The sequence below is a fragment of the Suncus etruscus genome, chromosome 12 (assembly GCF_024139225.1).
Source record: "Suncus etruscus isolate mSunEtr1 chromosome 12, mSunEtr1.pri.cur, whole genome shotgun sequence".
NCBI lineage: Eukaryota > Metazoa > Chordata > Mammalia > Eulipotyphla > Soricidae > Suncus > Suncus etruscus.
The window spans coordinates 55,088,422-55,106,843 of record NC_064859.1 but is presented as its reverse complement, the minus strand read 5'-3'; the positions used below and the strand labels follow the sequence as shown (position 1 = coordinate 55,106,843).

Here is an 18,422-nt window from a genome sequence, read left to right as displayed (position 1 = left end):
CACACTCATTAGCAACGCACCGACGCAGCTCAGGCTAGGAAGGGGCATGAGAAGCCACACCGCGCTCACCCTCAGGATCTCTCTGGAGATGTAGGCATCCAGTCTTCTTTGAGGGTGTCCCTTTGGTGTCTTCACCAGGTCCGTGATGGAGCCCGCCCCGCAGAACTCCATGACGAGCTGTGGGGAGAAAAGAGGCACCAATGAGCTTCTCTGAAGCAAGGGGCCCAACTGGGAAGCCCCCCACCCCTCACCAGGTTTTCCTGCCATCTCAGCATGTGGCGTGGTTACTTGATGGCACCCAAATCCTCATGAACTTGTGGTGCCCCCAGTCATTCATTCTACGAATGTAACAGCAGAGATGCTGATTCCTTGTCCTACACTGGATCTTTTTTCTTTCTCAGAAGTACATGGCATAAGAGGACCTTTCTGGGTTTGGTAAATGCCCAATAACCTGAAATCGGCTGTGAACTTGGCTAGCATTCTGATCATGAACAAAGGTGTTTGCCATTCACCATCATGAGTTTCATATTACTCTATGTGAGCAGATTTCTACAACTAACAAAATGCTATTTCAAACAGTATTTACATAACTTTGCTATAATGGCATCAAAGAAGTAAGAAATAGCATTAATGTTTTTGTCTTGTGAACTCAATATCCTTGGCATAAATCACAGATCCAGTAACATCTCTACTTTGCCATCCTGGAATGAAGTGGGACAAGTCACTCTCGAGATTTTCTGGGATTTAAGTGTTTTATATTGACTACTGTCGCTATTACTGCCGAACGATGTTTGTTTTCTTGTTTGTAATTCTTAGTATGAAAGAGATTTATTTTAGGTCAGCTTCCATACTAAATGTCACAGCTATAAAAATTTCATATTTTCAAGCCCTTAATTTTCCTTATAATCAGACTCCAATCTTTTTAAATAGGCATCATTTTCTTTAATTCCCTTTTTTATTTTTTCACTTGTTCAGTTTGGTTTGGTTTGGGAGCTATACCGGGCAGTGCTCAGGGCTTATTCCCAATTCCGCACTCAGGAATCACTCCTGCAGGGCTCTGGGAATGTATGGGCAGCTAGGGTTTGAACTCAGCTTCGTCCAGTGCAAACAAGCACCCTACTGTCTATACTATTGTTATGGTCCCAGGTACCATTTTATTTCTTAAATACAAAGCCAAGTTTTCTGTCCAACATGAAATCATTATCAAACAAATATTCGGTACATGTTCAATTATAGGGCCCCCAAATCCCCATACTCTCAGGCCTTGCTGTGCTCACTCTGCCTAGTCCTTTGAGCCCTTTGACAAAACAGAGACCCAACACATCCAACATGGAAGTCACATCTGCCTACCCAGAGCTGGTCATCGTGGCCAGGAGGACTCTTCTTGATGAAAGCTCCATAGTAGGTGGCGATATTTCTGTGGTGAGAGTATTTCTTCAGCATATTGATCTCCAGTTTGATCTCCTCCTCTTCATCCTGAGGAAAAAAAGCAAAGGATGGCAGCTCAGAACAGGAGGTATGGCTTTCTGCTTTCTCCACACACCATTCCTCACAGAGAGAACTGGGGGCTCACAGGGAGCATGTCCCTACTCTGACCTGCTACTGCCTACCACAAAACAGACACCCAAGCGTTACAAGTGGCAATTAGGAGCAGCGGGACAGAGGACACAGGATACCACCCAGGACTACGTCTTCTACCAACTCATCTATGGGCCCCACTGTGCTCATATGTAGAGAGGGAGAATAGGGAACTACAGGTTCAAGCAAGGACTGAAAAGATCAGCTTCTTCCCCTCAAGCATGTACCCACTAACACAGGCCAACTGAATGATAGGATCATTCATGTCTGACGCCTGACCCTTGGCAGGGTCACACTACATCAATAAACACACGCTTTCTGGGGTTTTAAGATCCAGCTGCACCCCAGACACATGCTGTCACTGGGAACAGCAGGTGGCTCAGAGTAGGCTCCTTCCTAGTATCCTCCCTTATGAGACCAAAGAGAGAAGACATATCCAAGAGGGTCATACAGGGTTGGAGATGAGATACAAAGCCTCTGGGTGTTCAAGGCTAGTCCTGCCATTGCTGAGATTACCCCAGCCTTCACATGCCTGTCCCTTGATGTGTGCACATGGCAAGCACTACTGGGGAGCTGTCTTTCAAGAGCCATGCTGGAAAGATGTAACAGAATGAGGGAAACACAGAGCTAAAGTGGAAGAAAGAGAGAATATATATATAGGTAAGAGAAAAGCAGACTGGTTCGAAAATTAGTGTTCAAGGGAGCTAGAAAAACAGTACGGGGGGAGCAGGAATAAGGTTCTTGCTTTGCACGTGGCTGGTCCACCTTGATCCCTGGTACCATATATGGTTTCCCCAAGCACTGCCAGGAGTTATCCACAAGCACAGACCCAGGACTGAGCTGAGCCCTGAGCACTCCCATTTGTGAACTGCCTCAAAATAAATATTTGAGGAATATAGTCTTCAAGAAAAAAAAATCTAACAGTCAGATTTCATTAACTCCCCACTTTCAGGCATCGTCAAGCAGAATAATGATGAAGTCACATCCCACTCTACCCTGGCATATTCACCCCACTGACAACACTAAATGAGCCTCCCTCTATGGGCTGACCCAGAAGCTGCGCGTTCTGTGGATACACATGCACATGGGCACCACAAGAGGGAAGGAGGAGGCTGGTCACAGAAAAAGATGAAAGGCACATAGGACAGTCATTTAGACACATTCACAGACATGTGCACAAACAGATATTCAGTCACTCAGACATAAAGTCACACAGCGCACACAAAGTCACATAAAGGCATACTCACAGACTAACACTCATAAAATCACTCAGATGCATAGAAATTACATACTTACCTAGGTCCTCACAAATATAAGAGTAATGACACAGTCACTCAGACACTTGTACATTCTCACAAATTCAGGCAACGACAAATGTGCAAATACGTACCATATCAGCATACATACATTTACACATATACACGCATAGTCACTCAGACACATGCACACATACTAAGACACACAGAAAGACACAGGTACAGGAGAGCAAATCTACAGAGGAAAATATGGGTGTTGGACATTACAACCCACAGACAATGTGCAGCTGCCCGTGGCAGGCGGAGTGGGCATATCTAGGCAAGCCACGGGCGCATAATTCACTCCACAAGTCAGGGCTCTTAGTAGCACAGGGCCTGTTGAGGCTGGGCACAGTGGCAGTACAGAGCTGAAGGAAACACATACATTCCTCATGCACTTCATGAGTTATTCCTGGGATGAGGCCACTGGCAATAAGTTCATCTGAAAAACCTAAATATCTACAACTCTTAATTCTGGATAGTACAACAGAAATAGTCAACTATTTCTGTATTCTGTGTTTTAAAATTCTCCCTTATCTCCAAATTAGTAAACCTATAAAAACCTATATCATTAAAAATGACACAAAAATAAAGATGCTGAAAAGCAAAAGAAAAAAGCAAAATATTGATTTTAAGCATTGCTCTGGGGTATGAGCAGTCAATTATTCTCTGCTATAATATTACTAGGATGCACAGCTCTGGTCCATCGATCCCACCCTGATCCCCTGAGGCTGCCTGCCTGTCCTCCACACTCCTGCCCTGGGGTCAGGTACACAAGGGGCCACTATGCCCTCTGATGCATGGTGAGCAGCAAGCATTTCCTGACAGAGAACAAATACTTGCAATTCCCTGGAGAGGCTTCCTGAGCAGTGATTAAGGGTCATGACATATTCCGACTAACCTTGATGGATAGATCATTTCCTTTAGAGACAACAGAAGTCTACCAATACATGATTGGTTTATCACTCTTCTTAAGAAAACTAAAGAGGCTGGAATGATAGCACAGTGGTAGGACATTTGCCTTGCACGCTGCCGATTTGGGACAGACCCAGGTTCAATCCCCAGCATCCCATATAGTTCCCTGAGCCTGCAGGAGTGATTTCTCAGTGCAGAGCTAAGAGCCCTGAACGCTGCAGAGTATGGTCCAAGAACAAAAATAGAAAGAAAGAAAAGAAAAGGGAGGGAGGAGGGAGGGAGGGAGGGTGGAGGGAGGGAGGGAGGGAGGGAGGGAGGGAGGGAGGGAGGGAGGGAGTTAAAATTAAGTTATACATTTGAAGATTCTTACAGGGGTAGGACCTGAAAGATAGTATTCTAAGTGGTTGACCCAGGCTCAATCCCATGTACCATATATGATCTCCTAAGCACCTCTGGTCCAAAACCAGTAATAAAGATTCTTACAAGTTTAAAGTTAGTACTAACCACTGGCCTGAGAAACACAGCAAAAGCATATTGGTAAATACTGCTGGCAGGTTTTCATGGCACAATCCCTTTCCCTAAAACTAAAAATGCCTTTAGATAGATATATTTAATTTATATTATGACTACTCATCATAAACCAAAAAACATACATGGTACCAATATTAACTGGTATCTTAGTGTGAAATTAAAGAAAAAGTATAACCAGTGTTGCAAGTCAGGCCCTGAAGAGGTTGACTGATGGAGGGATGGAGGATGAGGCCTTTCTCCTCCAGCTCGGACCACACTTCTGTTACCCTGTTCAGTCGGCGGTTCTGAGGTGAATGCGGCGGGAAGAAAGGCAGTCAGGCTTATGAAGAAAACAGCTCTTTATTCAATGAAGAGGCCGAAGCCCAAAGGCCTAAGAACAGGCCCAAGAAAAAAGACCCCCGCCTTCCATAGACCCTTGCTTTTATGCCCCAGAATCAGGTACCATCCAATGGTGGGATCAGGTACCACCCAATGGTGGGAGCAGAATCAAATACCACCCTAGGGTAGGGGCAGAATGCCAGGTCACAACCTAGGGTAGGGCACAATCACCTATCAGAGTAGGGTCAGTAACATAATAATCCCATTAAAATGTTTACATATACAACAAACCAGGTCTGACAATTTTTCTACAAAGAGTGAAAACATCCAAATAAGGAGAAATACAGTGATTGGATCAATGTTACTTGTCAAGAGTATTTCTAAGGTTTTACATAGATAAAATTCTAGAAGCATAAGGAGGCTGAACTGTGAAGAATGTTAAGAATATGTAGCATGCTTTCAAACAATGGTTAAGTTTTGAGCCTTCCTTTTCTCAGTAGCTTTAAATAGATGGCTATTACAGAACACTCAAAAGAAAAGCATCTGGCATTGTAAGTGCTCACCTTACGAGAAAATGCATCAGAAATAAATGCAGGGGACCAGAGAGATAGCATGGAGGTAAGCCGTTTGCCTAGCATGGAGGATGGTGGTTGGAATCCTGGCATCCTCTATGGTCCCCTGAGCCTGCCAGGAACGATTTCTGAGCATAGAGCCTGAGCACTGCTGGGTGTGACCCAAAAACCAAAAAAAAAAACAAAACAAAACAAACAGAAACAATGGAAACTCTATCAATAGCTTTGAGCCAGTAACAGCTGGAATCCTATTATCACTAACATCTATAATATGCTGCTTTATGTTGTCTTGAGAATCAAATAATAGGGAACCAATTTCTAAGTTGATCTCTTTTAATCATTAGTTAAAGATAAGCTTGGTAGTCTCATTTCAACCCTTAACTATTGCACCACCACCACCTCATTTAGTGACAACACTTCATTTGGCCTGAGAAGATCAAGGCAAGCTCAAACTAAAATTTTTAAACATCAACAACGAATCACACACAGAGAAAGAAAATGGACTTTGCAAAATTACATGGTAGAAGTTTATACATCTTCCATGTGTCGGGGTCAAGTTATTCTCCTTTGGAGACCATAATACTGTACATAAATATCCACAGCAGCAATGATAATGATGATGATGAAGATGATAATGGTACAGGCCCTAAGGGGGAAGGCAGAGAGAAAGCCCTGGTGCTCTTCAGTGAGGCAGCTGCCCCACTCAGTGATCCAGGCAGTGGGGTGCCCATTAGCATTCTGAAGCCCAACCAGTGAGGGCTCAGAGAAAAGGTCTTTGTCTCAGGCCAGGCTAACACCAGGCAAGGAGTTTTCTGTGGCTTTCCCTGGCTGCTCGCTCATATTGGGGGAGGGAGGACTTATGAATAGAAACCATTTTCTAAAGTGTCATATGACAGGCTCACCCTCTTCACCATCTGAAAACACGGACATTATCAGAGTCAACTCCTTCAAATGCTTATATTCTTGTCACCTAAATCTCTCTCAGCCCAACATGGGTGAGTTATCCTCGAGGGCTCACGACAGAGAAACTAAGTTGTAGGCCCGTAAAAATCAGAACCAAGAAGCTGGCACTATGTGAGCCCATAAGAACCAGAACAATGGGGCTGGCATTTTATAGGCCCTTGAGAATCAGAACCACAGAGAAGATACCATGTGGGCCCAAGAGAACCAGAACCACTGAGTGGACATCATGTGAGCCCAGGAGAACCAGAACCAAAAGCAGGGACCTTTGCTAACTCCTTACACAAACATCAAATGCTGAACAAACACAGAGATACCAGCATGCAGTGAAGCTCCCACATGTGTCTGGATCAACTTTTATTTTAAATTTAAACTTCCATGTGTCTGGTTTAAATAAAACTCTTAGAACTGCTCAGGGCTTGGTGTTATTACCCAGATGCCCCCTTTATCCCTATGTACCACTGAGTATGGCTTCAACAACAACAGAAAGAACTTGAGCATATGTCGGCGTTATCATTTCTTTGCGGGCAGGAGGTTAGCATGTGTTTTAGGCCCCGTAGTGCCAGGACCCCTGAGTCATCAAGTACCTCCAGGGCCAACCCTGCAGTGCTCAGGAAATGTGGTACTGGGAATGAAACCAGGTCAGGAACTCACCAAGACAATATCTCCCAAGTCCCCATCACTCTAAGAAAGAAAAAATGATCATCCCAAAGCATGCTCTGTAGCACAGGATTAGTGAGCCAAAGGCACTTGCCCCACTTTCAAACAGAAAGCAGGAGGAACGGTGCTCAGGACAGAACAGGTGGGCACCACCATTCCCATTAGCAGAAAGAGCGGGGCCAAGAGCACACTGGACATTGTTAGGGTGGCTCTGTGTATCAAGAAGCCCCAGTGACCTCAGAGACAGTCACCCCTCAATATCTGCCTCATCCTTTCTCTCCTGAGTCTGGAACTGCCTGGGAAGTGCATCCTGCAACTTTTGTGTGCCTCTGAGGAGCCTCCACAAGTGTGTGGGACACACCCATTTCACTAATTGGACTTTTTCTCTTGTCCATGTCTTATATGGTTCTCTTATAAAAACAGAAAGAGATCAGCGATCCAAAACTGCTTGACAGATGACACAATTGTTCCTATATCACCAAGTATACTAAGAAAACTGCACACATGATTTAATGAACACCCAGAGAAAAGAAACTGCCAAAGCTTCTCTGATCCCAAGTGTTTTCTTCTTCAACCATCCTGCTTTTCTACAATTATCATGCAGCATTTTCCCAGTGTGGAATGGTGGGTTGAGAAAAGACTTGAAAGTGGAGGCAGTATGTCAGGGACACAAATGAGCTTTCCCTGTGAACACATCATGGTTCCGTGGACTGCAGGTCCATCCCTCTCTGCTCTTGGCTCTGCCACTGTCACTAAGGGCAAACAGTAGAAAAAGTTCATGAGACCACAGAGAATTGGGCCTTTCTGCAAGATTAAGGCAATTCTTCCCGACTGTGGCACTGGTTCCAAGCGTCATTCCTTGAGATTAGACTTTTATATCCTGAAGTCTTCCCAAGAACCAAAGACAGAGATCCATCTGGGGCCCACTATGGCATCATTGCCTTCCTGTCTAACACATAAGCCCCTGCCTCCGCTCACTCACTCACTCCCCCAGCCACAGCAACTCCATAAGCTTTCAGAGCCAGAAGGAAAGGGACAGTGCACTAAGGAGTATGTTGGGAGACCTGAGGAAGGTGCATGTGTCTGATAGCAGCATCTGGGCTCTGAAGCATTTTCCCTGAAGTTTCCTATGCACTGGGGTTCCCAAATACTACACTTAGGATTTAAAGGTGAGGCTCCAGTTTAGTCTTCAGTTTAAAAAGAATGAAGAGGAATGTCGGTTCCTGACACACAAGTGTCAGACTCCACAGAGGGCAGAGGAATTCAATAGCCTCCCAGAGTTACATGTACCCCCACCAGAGGTTTCTCAGGGTGCAGGTGGCATAGAAGCCGCAGAACAGCATCGGCTTCCACTGCTTATCTCCCAGTTAGTTCCAAATGAGAACACGTCGAAAATTTCCCTCCTTCCTAGTTTTCTCTGACATCAAATTACGTGGAGGAAAAATGACAGGGATGTGAAAACAAACATCCGAATTCCAAGAGCATGATGATGGTGTTTGACCGGCCTATGGGAAACAGGTCTCCATCAGCACCAGAGCAGATCCACAATGAAACCCCACAGGGATGCTTTGATCTGAACCAAACCAGTATGTAGTGAAAGCCTTTCTTTAAAGTGTAAATGGTCCTTCTCACCCCAGGAGTGTTGGATGCTTAGATTCTACCCCAGAAGCTGACCAAAATATGATCCTTAACCTTATAGTTGGAGAACCCCCAAAGCCTCAAACCAGCTGTGTTCCAAGGCCAGGCAAACTGTGAATCTCTACTCCAGCAGAAGCAGGGGAGCAACAAAATGTTTAGCACTATTAAGCTTTATGCTCTGAAGGCAGGTTCTTGTTCTTCCCAGCATGCACTGCCCTATCATCAGTGCAAATTCTTCTTTCTTGAGGAGAACATTAAGCTCCAGGAAAATAGAAACTGTCTTGTTCCACTTTGTGGCCCTGCCAGTTGCTGTCATTGTAGTGTTGGCAACTGTTAGTGTTGGACACACAGACTGGACCCAGAGCTGGTACTGCAGTAAAAACTCCTGTGTGGCACCTTGTGACCACACAGGGCCATGGCCTGCAGAGGGGTGTCCAGGCACATCTGCTGCTTGGGGACATCAAACCTGCAATATGGCACAGTCCCAGTGCATCGTCACACAGGCTAGAGGAGCACCCCAAGCACAGTTGTGTGAGCAGAGACCACAGGGACACCCACCTAAGCAATAGCACAACTCCATAGACGGGTGCCAGGATCAGTTTCCATGCTGCCTGGGACCTCATCACTGCAGTGGCAGAAGTGGAATAAACGGATCCAAAGACCAAAAACCACCACTCTCCACTAAACCTAATAAATCCAGTACACCTCCACTTCCTTCTGGGCAAGATAAGGACATTTCCATTTAGTCTTGTACAGGGTCACAGGCCAGGTTGATTGAGTGTAAATAGCAGGCAGCGTGCACAACACTGTTCCTCCCAACTAGAAGATACCCAACTGTTTATGAAACAAGCTATGAATCTCTCTTCTTGATAAAGCAGACGTAAAATTGGTTCTGAATATGGACATTTCAGAACCAGCCAATAAAGAGAGCCAGCTCTAGAGAGCCCAGGACACACTCATTTCTGCTATCACCTAACCTGGCCAGGAGTGGTATGTGGACAGGCAGGCATAATGCCAGGTTTAGAGATACTGCTGAGAAGAGCCTGGAAGTGCCAAGCAAGGATGCCAGGAATCAATCAACCAATTAAGTAGTTAGCAGCACTCAGGTGACCGACTTTTCTCCTAACTTCTATTGCTAGTACTGGTCCATTACTACAAGCAATTAGTGATGCATGTTCTTAGCCAGGAATCTTGTCTGCCCATAGGACAAAGTGATGCACTGCAGTTGCTCTTCTTGGAAAAACAGACGTCAAAGACCCACAGACAGCAATTATTCTAAAAATCTGATTTAAGTCGAAATAATAAGCTTCATCTCCTTTAACCTGAAACTTCTCCTAAAGATAACACACAGCATTTCTGTTAAGAAATACAACATGCGGGGTTGGAGAGATAGAATGGAGGTCGGGTGTTTGTCTTGCATGCAGAAGGACGGTGGTTCGAATCCCGGCATCTCATATGGTCCCCCAAGCCTGCCAAGAGCGATATCTGAGCATAGAGCCAGGAGTGATCCCTGAGCGCTGCCGGGTGTGACCCAAAAACCAAAAGAGAGAGAGAAAGAGAGAGAGAGAGAGAGAGAGAGAGAGAGAGAGAGAGAGAGAGAGAGGGAGGGAGGGAGAGGGAGAGGGAGAGAGAGAGAGAGGGAGAGGGAGAGGGAGAGAGAGAGAGAGGGGGAGAGAGAGAGAGAGAGAGAGGGAGAGGGAGAGGGAGAGAGAGAGAGAGAGAGAGAGAGTAATACAACGTGCATCTTACTAGAGAATTGTGCATTCAATGAGTCACATAAAAGAGAAACCAGCATTGTTTAAAATACAGAGATTTATTGTATGCAGGAATAAAAAGAAACTTCATGTTTTATCTTTGAGTGGAAGGCAATAAAGCAGAATTAAAGTTATTTCTTAAACTGGCAAAAAATAAAAAAGATAGCCTGCAAAATGCTGAGGAAATAAGCATATCTTAACCCACTTCTCTAACCTCACATAGTTGCCCCACCATTCGAACAGAAGGAAATGCGTCAGCCAGAGTGTAATCATTTATTCTGTGTAGATCTCTTTTCCTAGATTACAAGAGATAAATGATTAAATTCTTTGCCATGAATCACTTTTTTGTTGCTGTTTTTGTGCATACCCAGCAATGCTCATGGCTTATTCCTGACTCTCTGCACTCAAGGATACACTCCTGCTGGGTTCAGGAGACAGCCCAGGGTGCTGGAGAAAAAACTCCAGTCAGCCACATGCCAGGCAAGTGCACTACCATCACTTTGGCCCCCATAACACTTTATAAAGAACTTTAGACAGTTTCTGCGAACTTCACAAAACTGACTTTTTTTTCCCTAAAAGTAAGATTATAGTGCTTTGTCCATTTTTTTCCTGCCACATGAACACATAAGGCATTGTCACAGGCTGTGCCAGGTCAGGGACTGTAGGCCAGGGTCACACGAGATGACCTTAGAAAGCTGGCACCCACGACAACTCCTGTATCACTCCCTGGAATTAAGCAGCTCTGCACACGAATGCAGCAGTCCTGAGAGTGCTTGTGGACCCCGACAACAGGAGCAGCTGCCTTTGATTCCAAAATCTAAGAGCAAAGAAACCAAGACAACAGTTTGGTGACTGGCAACTCGTGGTAGCAAAAAGACAGGGGCACACAGTGGAAAATGAAGGTGAAGGCGGCCTGTCACACCTTCACACTCCAGAAGCATACCCCGACTACAGAGAGGGCAGGACAGCCACCACTCCCACTTTGCAGAAGTCCCAAAAGGCTTAAGCCCGACTCTAACTTCTCAGCACAAATGTGACCAGCTGCTTCACATGTCCATTCTGGCTAGTACCAACAGCCAGCCAGAGCTGTGAGAGACCCTGTCACTCTCCTAGAAGATTTCTCTTGGGGACAAAGTCCCAAGCCAAGGAGGGTCACTAGCATACCAGAAGGCCCAAAACCCTGGAACAAAACAGCAGGAGGACTGGCTGTAGGGCAGGGGCTGGGAGTGGCCTCGGAAGAAAGGTGAAGGAAGCATCTAAATGATGTTCAGCAGAGAACATCAAGCCAAGTGAGGTCGAGGGAGTGTCAGCGAAAAGGCCTGGCTGGGAACAATCACAGGAGGCAGAATGAAGCAAGAAAACTCAGCCCAAAACTCATTTCCAGTGCTCAGACTCCAAAACAAATCACCAGCAAAACAACCCCTAACTGAGGAGGAATCACATCCCACTTTGTCTAGCAAGCCCAGCAAGCTCTGGTCTGAATTCAGGAAGGCTGCTTGATCCCAGCATAACCACTTACACATTTGGGTACACTTGAGACAGAGCATGGAGCTTGGACTCAGGCCCTACACATGGAAACGTTCTACTCACAGACGCAGAGGGAGAAAAAGACAGTTCAAAGTGTGAGGTTCTCTCAGGCTTACAATTCTTACAACAAAAAGATCACAATCAAAAGAAAGCAAAAGTAATGTCCCTTGAGTTAAGTCCAGAGCAAAGAGTTCACTTGGGGCTCACAACTCAGAGCTTCATGTCCCCACTGGTTAATGTGAACCAGAGACAACAACATGCTTAATGATTTGGGGGCAAAAGAGGGGAGTATTTTTAAAATGCAGCAAACTCTGAAGATCTTCGTCTTTTTAAATGATATCTTGAACTTCGTCAAGCCAGAAAAATACCCACAAATGCCAATGCAAGAAAGAGTTAATGCTGGCTTAATGATTATATTCTGGATATAAATCACTGCCCATATAAATTCGTAACATAAAAATTAATAAACCCAAGTTAATTATGTGCACGACAGGAAAAATCCTACAGTAAAACTATGAATTACTCAACCATTTTCTCTAAATGGTGTGAATGCTCAAAACAAACAAACAAACAAAAGAAAAGGTGTGGATGTCTAAGAAATGCATCTCAAATAGAGAACATCACTGTCTTGTCTTGTGAGATTCATTCCATCTACAATGAGGGGTCAGACTTTAACCACAGTCCTTGCTGCTGTCTCTGCTACTTCTTAGGCCAAAATGGCTGTTTCTAAAACTTTGAATGAAGAAAACCACTTTGATGAAGAAAGCCAAAACATAATGATACTTTCAATTCACTAAAACCTTCAAGTGTGTACAGAAAGCCACTTTAGGTCTTTGAATCACTTGCATCTTTAAGGAAGTACATTTGGCATTACTTCATTATGCACTAATTTTTCTATAGTTGATTCTATTTTTGTTTTTTTTTGTTTGTTTTGGGGCCACACCCAAAAATAAGCACTCAGGGTGGCACTCAGGGATTACTCCTGGCTATGCGCTCAGAAATCGTTCCTGGGTCAGGGGACCATATGGGACATCGGGGTTCGAACCCAGGTCCATCCTGGGTCAGCCACATGCAAGACAAATGCCCTACCACTGCACTATCGCTCGGCCCCTACAGTTGATTCTTAAACTTGAGGGTTCTGATGCTATTGCTGCCAGGTATACACTGGAAGGCCCCAGCTATTTCCAACAGTCCCAGCTTTGAGGCAGACCACCACTCTCCGTCCTCCCTTCTACCCATATAAAGCAAGAGAAGCCAAAGATGGTATGTCAACAGGAACTGGGACAGAACTCCATCAATTAGCAGCCGATGTGAAAGCAATCAAAGATCAAGAGGAATACGGATTTTATTAAAGTACCTTTCTGTCACTCACCAAACTGTGTCTGCTTCATCTTCCTTAACTTCAGTTTTCACTATCATGGGATACTTGAAACAATTAAATTATAACAACTACCTTATCATAGAAGGAGATGTAATAAAGAGCACAGACACAGATTGAGTTTAACCATGATATACGGTGATACTTAGAACTGTCACCTTTCAAAGTCTTGTAGAACTAGAAAAATTGTTGACACATAGTTTCTAGCCACACAATCTTTGGAATTATTTAAACTATCTTGTTCTGCAGTACTTTACAAGTTCAGAGTTCTGATCAAATATATAGCAATTTTTATGTTTATATATTTTAGGGTTTCATCTAGCACTAGCCTATCAGTGCTTAGGAAACCACACAAAGTTGAGGGTCAGTCACATACAAGGCAAGAACTTATAGTAACTCTCCAGACCAAGGCAACCATCAGATAGGAAAGCCAGGAAATGAATGGAAAGGGAATATACAAACTCTACATAAACACATTAAAGACAGAAACATACTATGAACTGTGATCATATAGAAACAGGTCAACAAAGTCCATGTCTGACTAGAATCTCAAACAAACTGCTATCCCACTGTTAAGAAATCTACTTTTTTAATTACTTTAGGTGAAACAGTTATAGAATAAACACAAACTTGATACAAACTAAATGGGGGGCTGGAGTGATAACACAGCAGGGTGGGCATCTGCCTTGCCAACCGGGGTTCAAATCCCTAGCATCCCATATGGTCTCCTGCCAGCATTGTTTTCTGAACCTAGAGCCAGGAGTAACCCCCGAGTGCCACCCGGTGTGGCCCAAAAACTAAAACAAAACAAATGAACAAAAAACTAAATACAGCCAGATAAATGCCATGTTAGTTAACCAATATTTTCACTGGACATCACAAACAAAGCCAGACATTCTGAACTACACAGACACACAAGCCCATCATAAAGCAGTGCCTGCTCTGGATTTAAAGAGTGTAGAAGAAGAAAAGAAACTTCTGATTAAATTGGTAAAATTGAGGGGAAGTTCAGGGGTCTGCACAGCAGCATGCTACATAGTACTAGGGAAAGACAGAGGAACAGGCCCCTCAGAATGCAGAAGAAAATGTGACCCTAAGCCATATCCTTGGTCAACAATGAAAAGCTGTGATTTTAAAAGGCTGTCACTGTCATCTAAGCTTTAGACATGGTTCATGTTCTCACTGTAAATCTGATACCCTAGGAATACCAGAAAGGGCAGTGGAGGTAAGGTAACCAATACACACTGAAAGCTTATACAGGAAAGCCATGACTAAAACTAAATTTAGGTGGGATGCTAAAAGGAACTCTTACATTTTTAATGATATTTTTAAAAGGTGAAGTATTTTTAGTGGACTAGACACAGGACATATTTAATAAATCTTTTCTTTCCAACCTTACTGGTTCACCGTTCTATTGCTTCATGTCCAAGTATAGTATTATCATATATAATTTATAACATACACACACACACACACACACACACACACACACACACACACACACACGCACACATATAAAACCATTGACCAACCATACAGAACTTTGATGTTTAGGGTTTCTGTATCTGAAAAGCATTCAGAAGGGTTAGGGTATAGATTATGGCTTCCAGCACTGACAACATCAGTCAATGACACCAAGCACTTACCTACTCCAGGCTCTGACCTGACACTTGGAATGATGCATTATTGGAAAAAAAAAAAAAAACAACAAAGGTCTTTGCATTCAGGGCAGCTATAGTCCTGAAATAGTGAGGATGAGGGAATGATGGTAGAGATAAGGAGCAAACTCTAAGAATCCGTGAACCAGTAATATTCTTTTTAGCATGGGGATGTAAAAACAGAAGAGGATAAGGGCATTGGAAGAGAAAGGTACTTCAATGAGACAGGCATGAAACAGGTGAAGGAGCAAGCCCATGTGATCCACAGGTATGAAAAGGAAGCAGGAGTTGGAGGAATGGGAGCAAGTCTGTAGAGTTGGAGGAATGGGAGCAAGTCTGTAGGAGTGAGAAAGAGCAGTTGAGAAAAAACAGGCTGAGAAAAGGTCCAAGGACTCTGAAGGGTCCCATAAAATTCTGGCACATACTCTGAGCTAAGTAAGGGTCACAGTAAGACTCTGATCTGACTATAGTAAAGGAAAAAATGTAACTAACACTCCTGTATTTACAGTCCAAATTCATGAGATGAGGGCCCTCCCACTGTCCACTACCTGTCAAGGTTCTCTTGGGAAAACCTGGCTTGATTGTTTGAAAGTAGCATTTATAGGATCCCTAACAGACGGGATAAGTGATCTGTGACCAAAAAAGAACAGTCACCAAACTCTGCAGCTCTCTGGAGTCACCAAACTTCTTCCAACACGGACAAAAGCAAAGCTGCAGGTGGAACGGGCTTCTGGGCCAAGACTCCCTGGGACCAGACATACAATTAGGGATAAAAACACACAGGGCAGGGCTGGAAAAATCATACAGTGGGTAGGGCGCTTGCCTTACGCTGGCCAAGCCAGGCTTGATCCCTGGCAAGAGACTGGAGTTCTACAGACTCAACCCATGTGTTTTCCACTCGGTGTAGATCATGATCTGGGCCTTCCTTTCACAGTGATGAGCTCCATGACCTTCCTGAGCACCCTCACTCACATCCCTGCCAAGACATCTGTTAGCAATGGAAATGAGGCATTAAGGAAAAACCCTAAATTTCCCCCATTATAATCAGATACTCGTCAAACCCTAGAGGAGAGAGGAGGAAGATGTTAAATAAATGTATCATATTCTGGGGAGATTTGGGGGTCAGATCCAGTAGTGCTCAGATGTTATTTCCGTCTCTACACTCAAGAATCACTCCTCATAATGCTCGGGGGACTATATGGGATGCCAGAAAGACAGCGCAAGTCAGCTGTAAGCAAGGCAAGGGCTCTAGCTGCTGCTGTACTTGCTCCAGTTCTGTCCGTATTTTTTAAAAAGCAGTTTAGGTTATAAAGAACATGTTGAGTGTTCGTTTCTTTTTACTTATTTCAACTTGTTCTATTTAAAAGAATATTTTTGACCATAAAATGAAGGGGGTAAACTAAGAATATGCAAGTACATTTTGCCTAGAGCAGGGGTCCTCAAATAATGGCCCGCATACCACATGTGGCCCGACAAAGACATTTATCCAGCCCACCAAGTGTTTTTGCCATCACTGCCTGTCTTGCTTAGCTGCCAATTCATCCTGGTTCTATAGTGTGCATGTGTAGAATATGTGCTGAACTTTTTGATTTTCCCTCTTTCTGTCTCTCGACCTCTCCACTCAGTCTGGGGCAGAAGTCCTCAAACTATGGCCTGTGCATGGGCGCGGGCTCGGGCCTCTATTGTTCGGTTTGTTTTTAACTATAGTCCAGCCCAACAACAGTCTGAGGAGCAGTGAACGAGACCCTGTATTAAAAGTTTGAGAGCCCCTGGCCTAGGGAGTACACGATAATCATTATTAAAAACCCTTTGGCAGCAACTCTGACTTTACCATGCTATCAAGAGTTCCTTTCAGATTACATTCACTCAGTTCCACTCCAGATCTGAAAAGTGTGTATTAAAGTAAGAATGATCAGTGACTGTTTAAATGAATTAGTGTAACTTTATAAGGAGAGTTTTAAAAGGAATAAAGAACCAAACCATGTAACCTTATCTAGTGCAATGAGCCAAAACTGCAGACTTAAGTGGTTCTATTTTGTTTTGTTTTGTTTTTGTCTAGGGGCCACACCCACTGGCACCCAGATGACTCCTGGCTCTGCACTCAGACACCACACTTGGTGGGCTCAGAGAACCATATGTGGAGCTGGTAACGGAACCCAGTTGACCACATGCAAAGGCAGACAGAAATCGGAGGACCTAAATAAGACAAAACTGCACTTTTAGGTTGTAAAACGAACTGGTATTTACCATAAATAGAGGAGAGGGTCATGATAAGCTGGGATAGATGCTATTGGAGAGGTAGTTACTAGTAAACTGAATAGAGTACATAGTCTTGTTGATTTTCACTGGTGCACACCAGAAAATTAGATTCAATGATCCTTCAGTTTTAAAACTTGATAAAAGTCAGGTGGCGTGAAGGGGTGTGGTGTGGGATAGAGTGATGACTCAGTGAAACCTAACTCAGCAATTAACAAATTAAATTTAGCCCTTCATAACAATGTCAATGACAATTGTGATTTTGCTAAGCAAAATGTGCAAAAGTGACAGACAATCAACAGATATTTACATTTCAAATGAGAGAAACTAACTGAAGTGAACAAATTAACCAGTCACTACAATATGATCACAGATGTAATATTTGACAATGAGATTGGGGGACGGTACAAAGGGTGTAGGTTACTGTGGAACACATGGTGATCAGGTGTGTGGTGGGGTATGAGGTATGAGACTGAACTCCTCAAATGTATGTGGTATCTAAAACAAAAATAACAAAATGTATGTTTTAGGAATTATTGCATTTTACTAATGAGGACATAAAGTTTTATCGCACTTAATTCTAAGCATGCACATGCACACACACACACACACACACACACACACACATACACACACAAACACTATAGATCTCAAATTTATATGAAGAGATACCTTTTTTTTTGGCTTTTGGGCCATACCCAGTAACAATCAGGGCAGGCAGGCAGATAGACAGACAGACAGACAGACAGACAGACAGACAGACAGACAGACAGACAGACAGACAGACAGACAAGCAGGAAGGCAGACACACACACACAAACACACACTATAGATCTCAAATTTATATGAAGAAGAGAAACTTTTTTTTTTTTTTTTGGTTTTTGGGCCACACCCGGTGACAATCAGGGGTTACTCCTGGCTATGCACTCAGAAATCGCTCCTGGCTTGGGGGACCATATGGGACAATGGGGATCGAACCCAGGTCTGTCCTGGGTCAGCCATGTGCAAGGCAAACACCCTACCATTATACTATCGCTCTGGCCCCAAGAAGAGAAACTTTTTTAGAGGCGAGGGCAAGAACAACATGGGAGTGCTCTTGATCAATTTCTCGAGCTCAGGGTATCATTCAGAGTTTTTTGAGGGGATATAGGGGATGCAGGAGGACACTAGGCAGTGTTCAGGGCATATTCCTGGTTTTTTACTCAGGTGACCATATGTAATTCTGGGGATAAAGTATGCAGGGCAAGAGCCCTACCTACTATACTATCTCTCTGGTCCCCACAGCATAGTTTTTGTTTGTTTTTGATTGTTGTTGTGGTTGTTGTTATTTGGGGGCTGCATCCTACAGTGCTCAGGAGTTACTTCTGGCTATGTGCTCAGAA

The 18,422-nt window shown here is 43.9% G+C and overlaps 1 protein-coding gene across 19 annotated transcripts in view; it reads right to left on the bottom strand.

The window, feature by feature from the left end:
- The window catches only part of MAP4K4 (mitogen-activated protein kinase kinase kinase kinase 4), a 148,033-nt gene that overhangs the window by 57,477 nt on the left and 72,134 nt on the right, over nucleotides 1–18,422 (bottom strand). For all 19 annotated transcript variants that reach the window (XM_049784976.1, XM_049784980.1, XM_049784978.1 and 16 more), the window contains exons 4-5: nucleotides 1,351–1,476; nucleotides 70–177 (exon numbers count right to left, since the gene is read on the bottom strand). In XM_049784976.1, coding sequence (XP_049640933.1) covers nucleotides 70–177; nucleotides 1,351–1,476 — 234 coding nt within the window. The remainder of the gene's footprint in view (nucleotides 1–69; nucleotides 178–1,350; nucleotides 1,477–18,422) is intronic.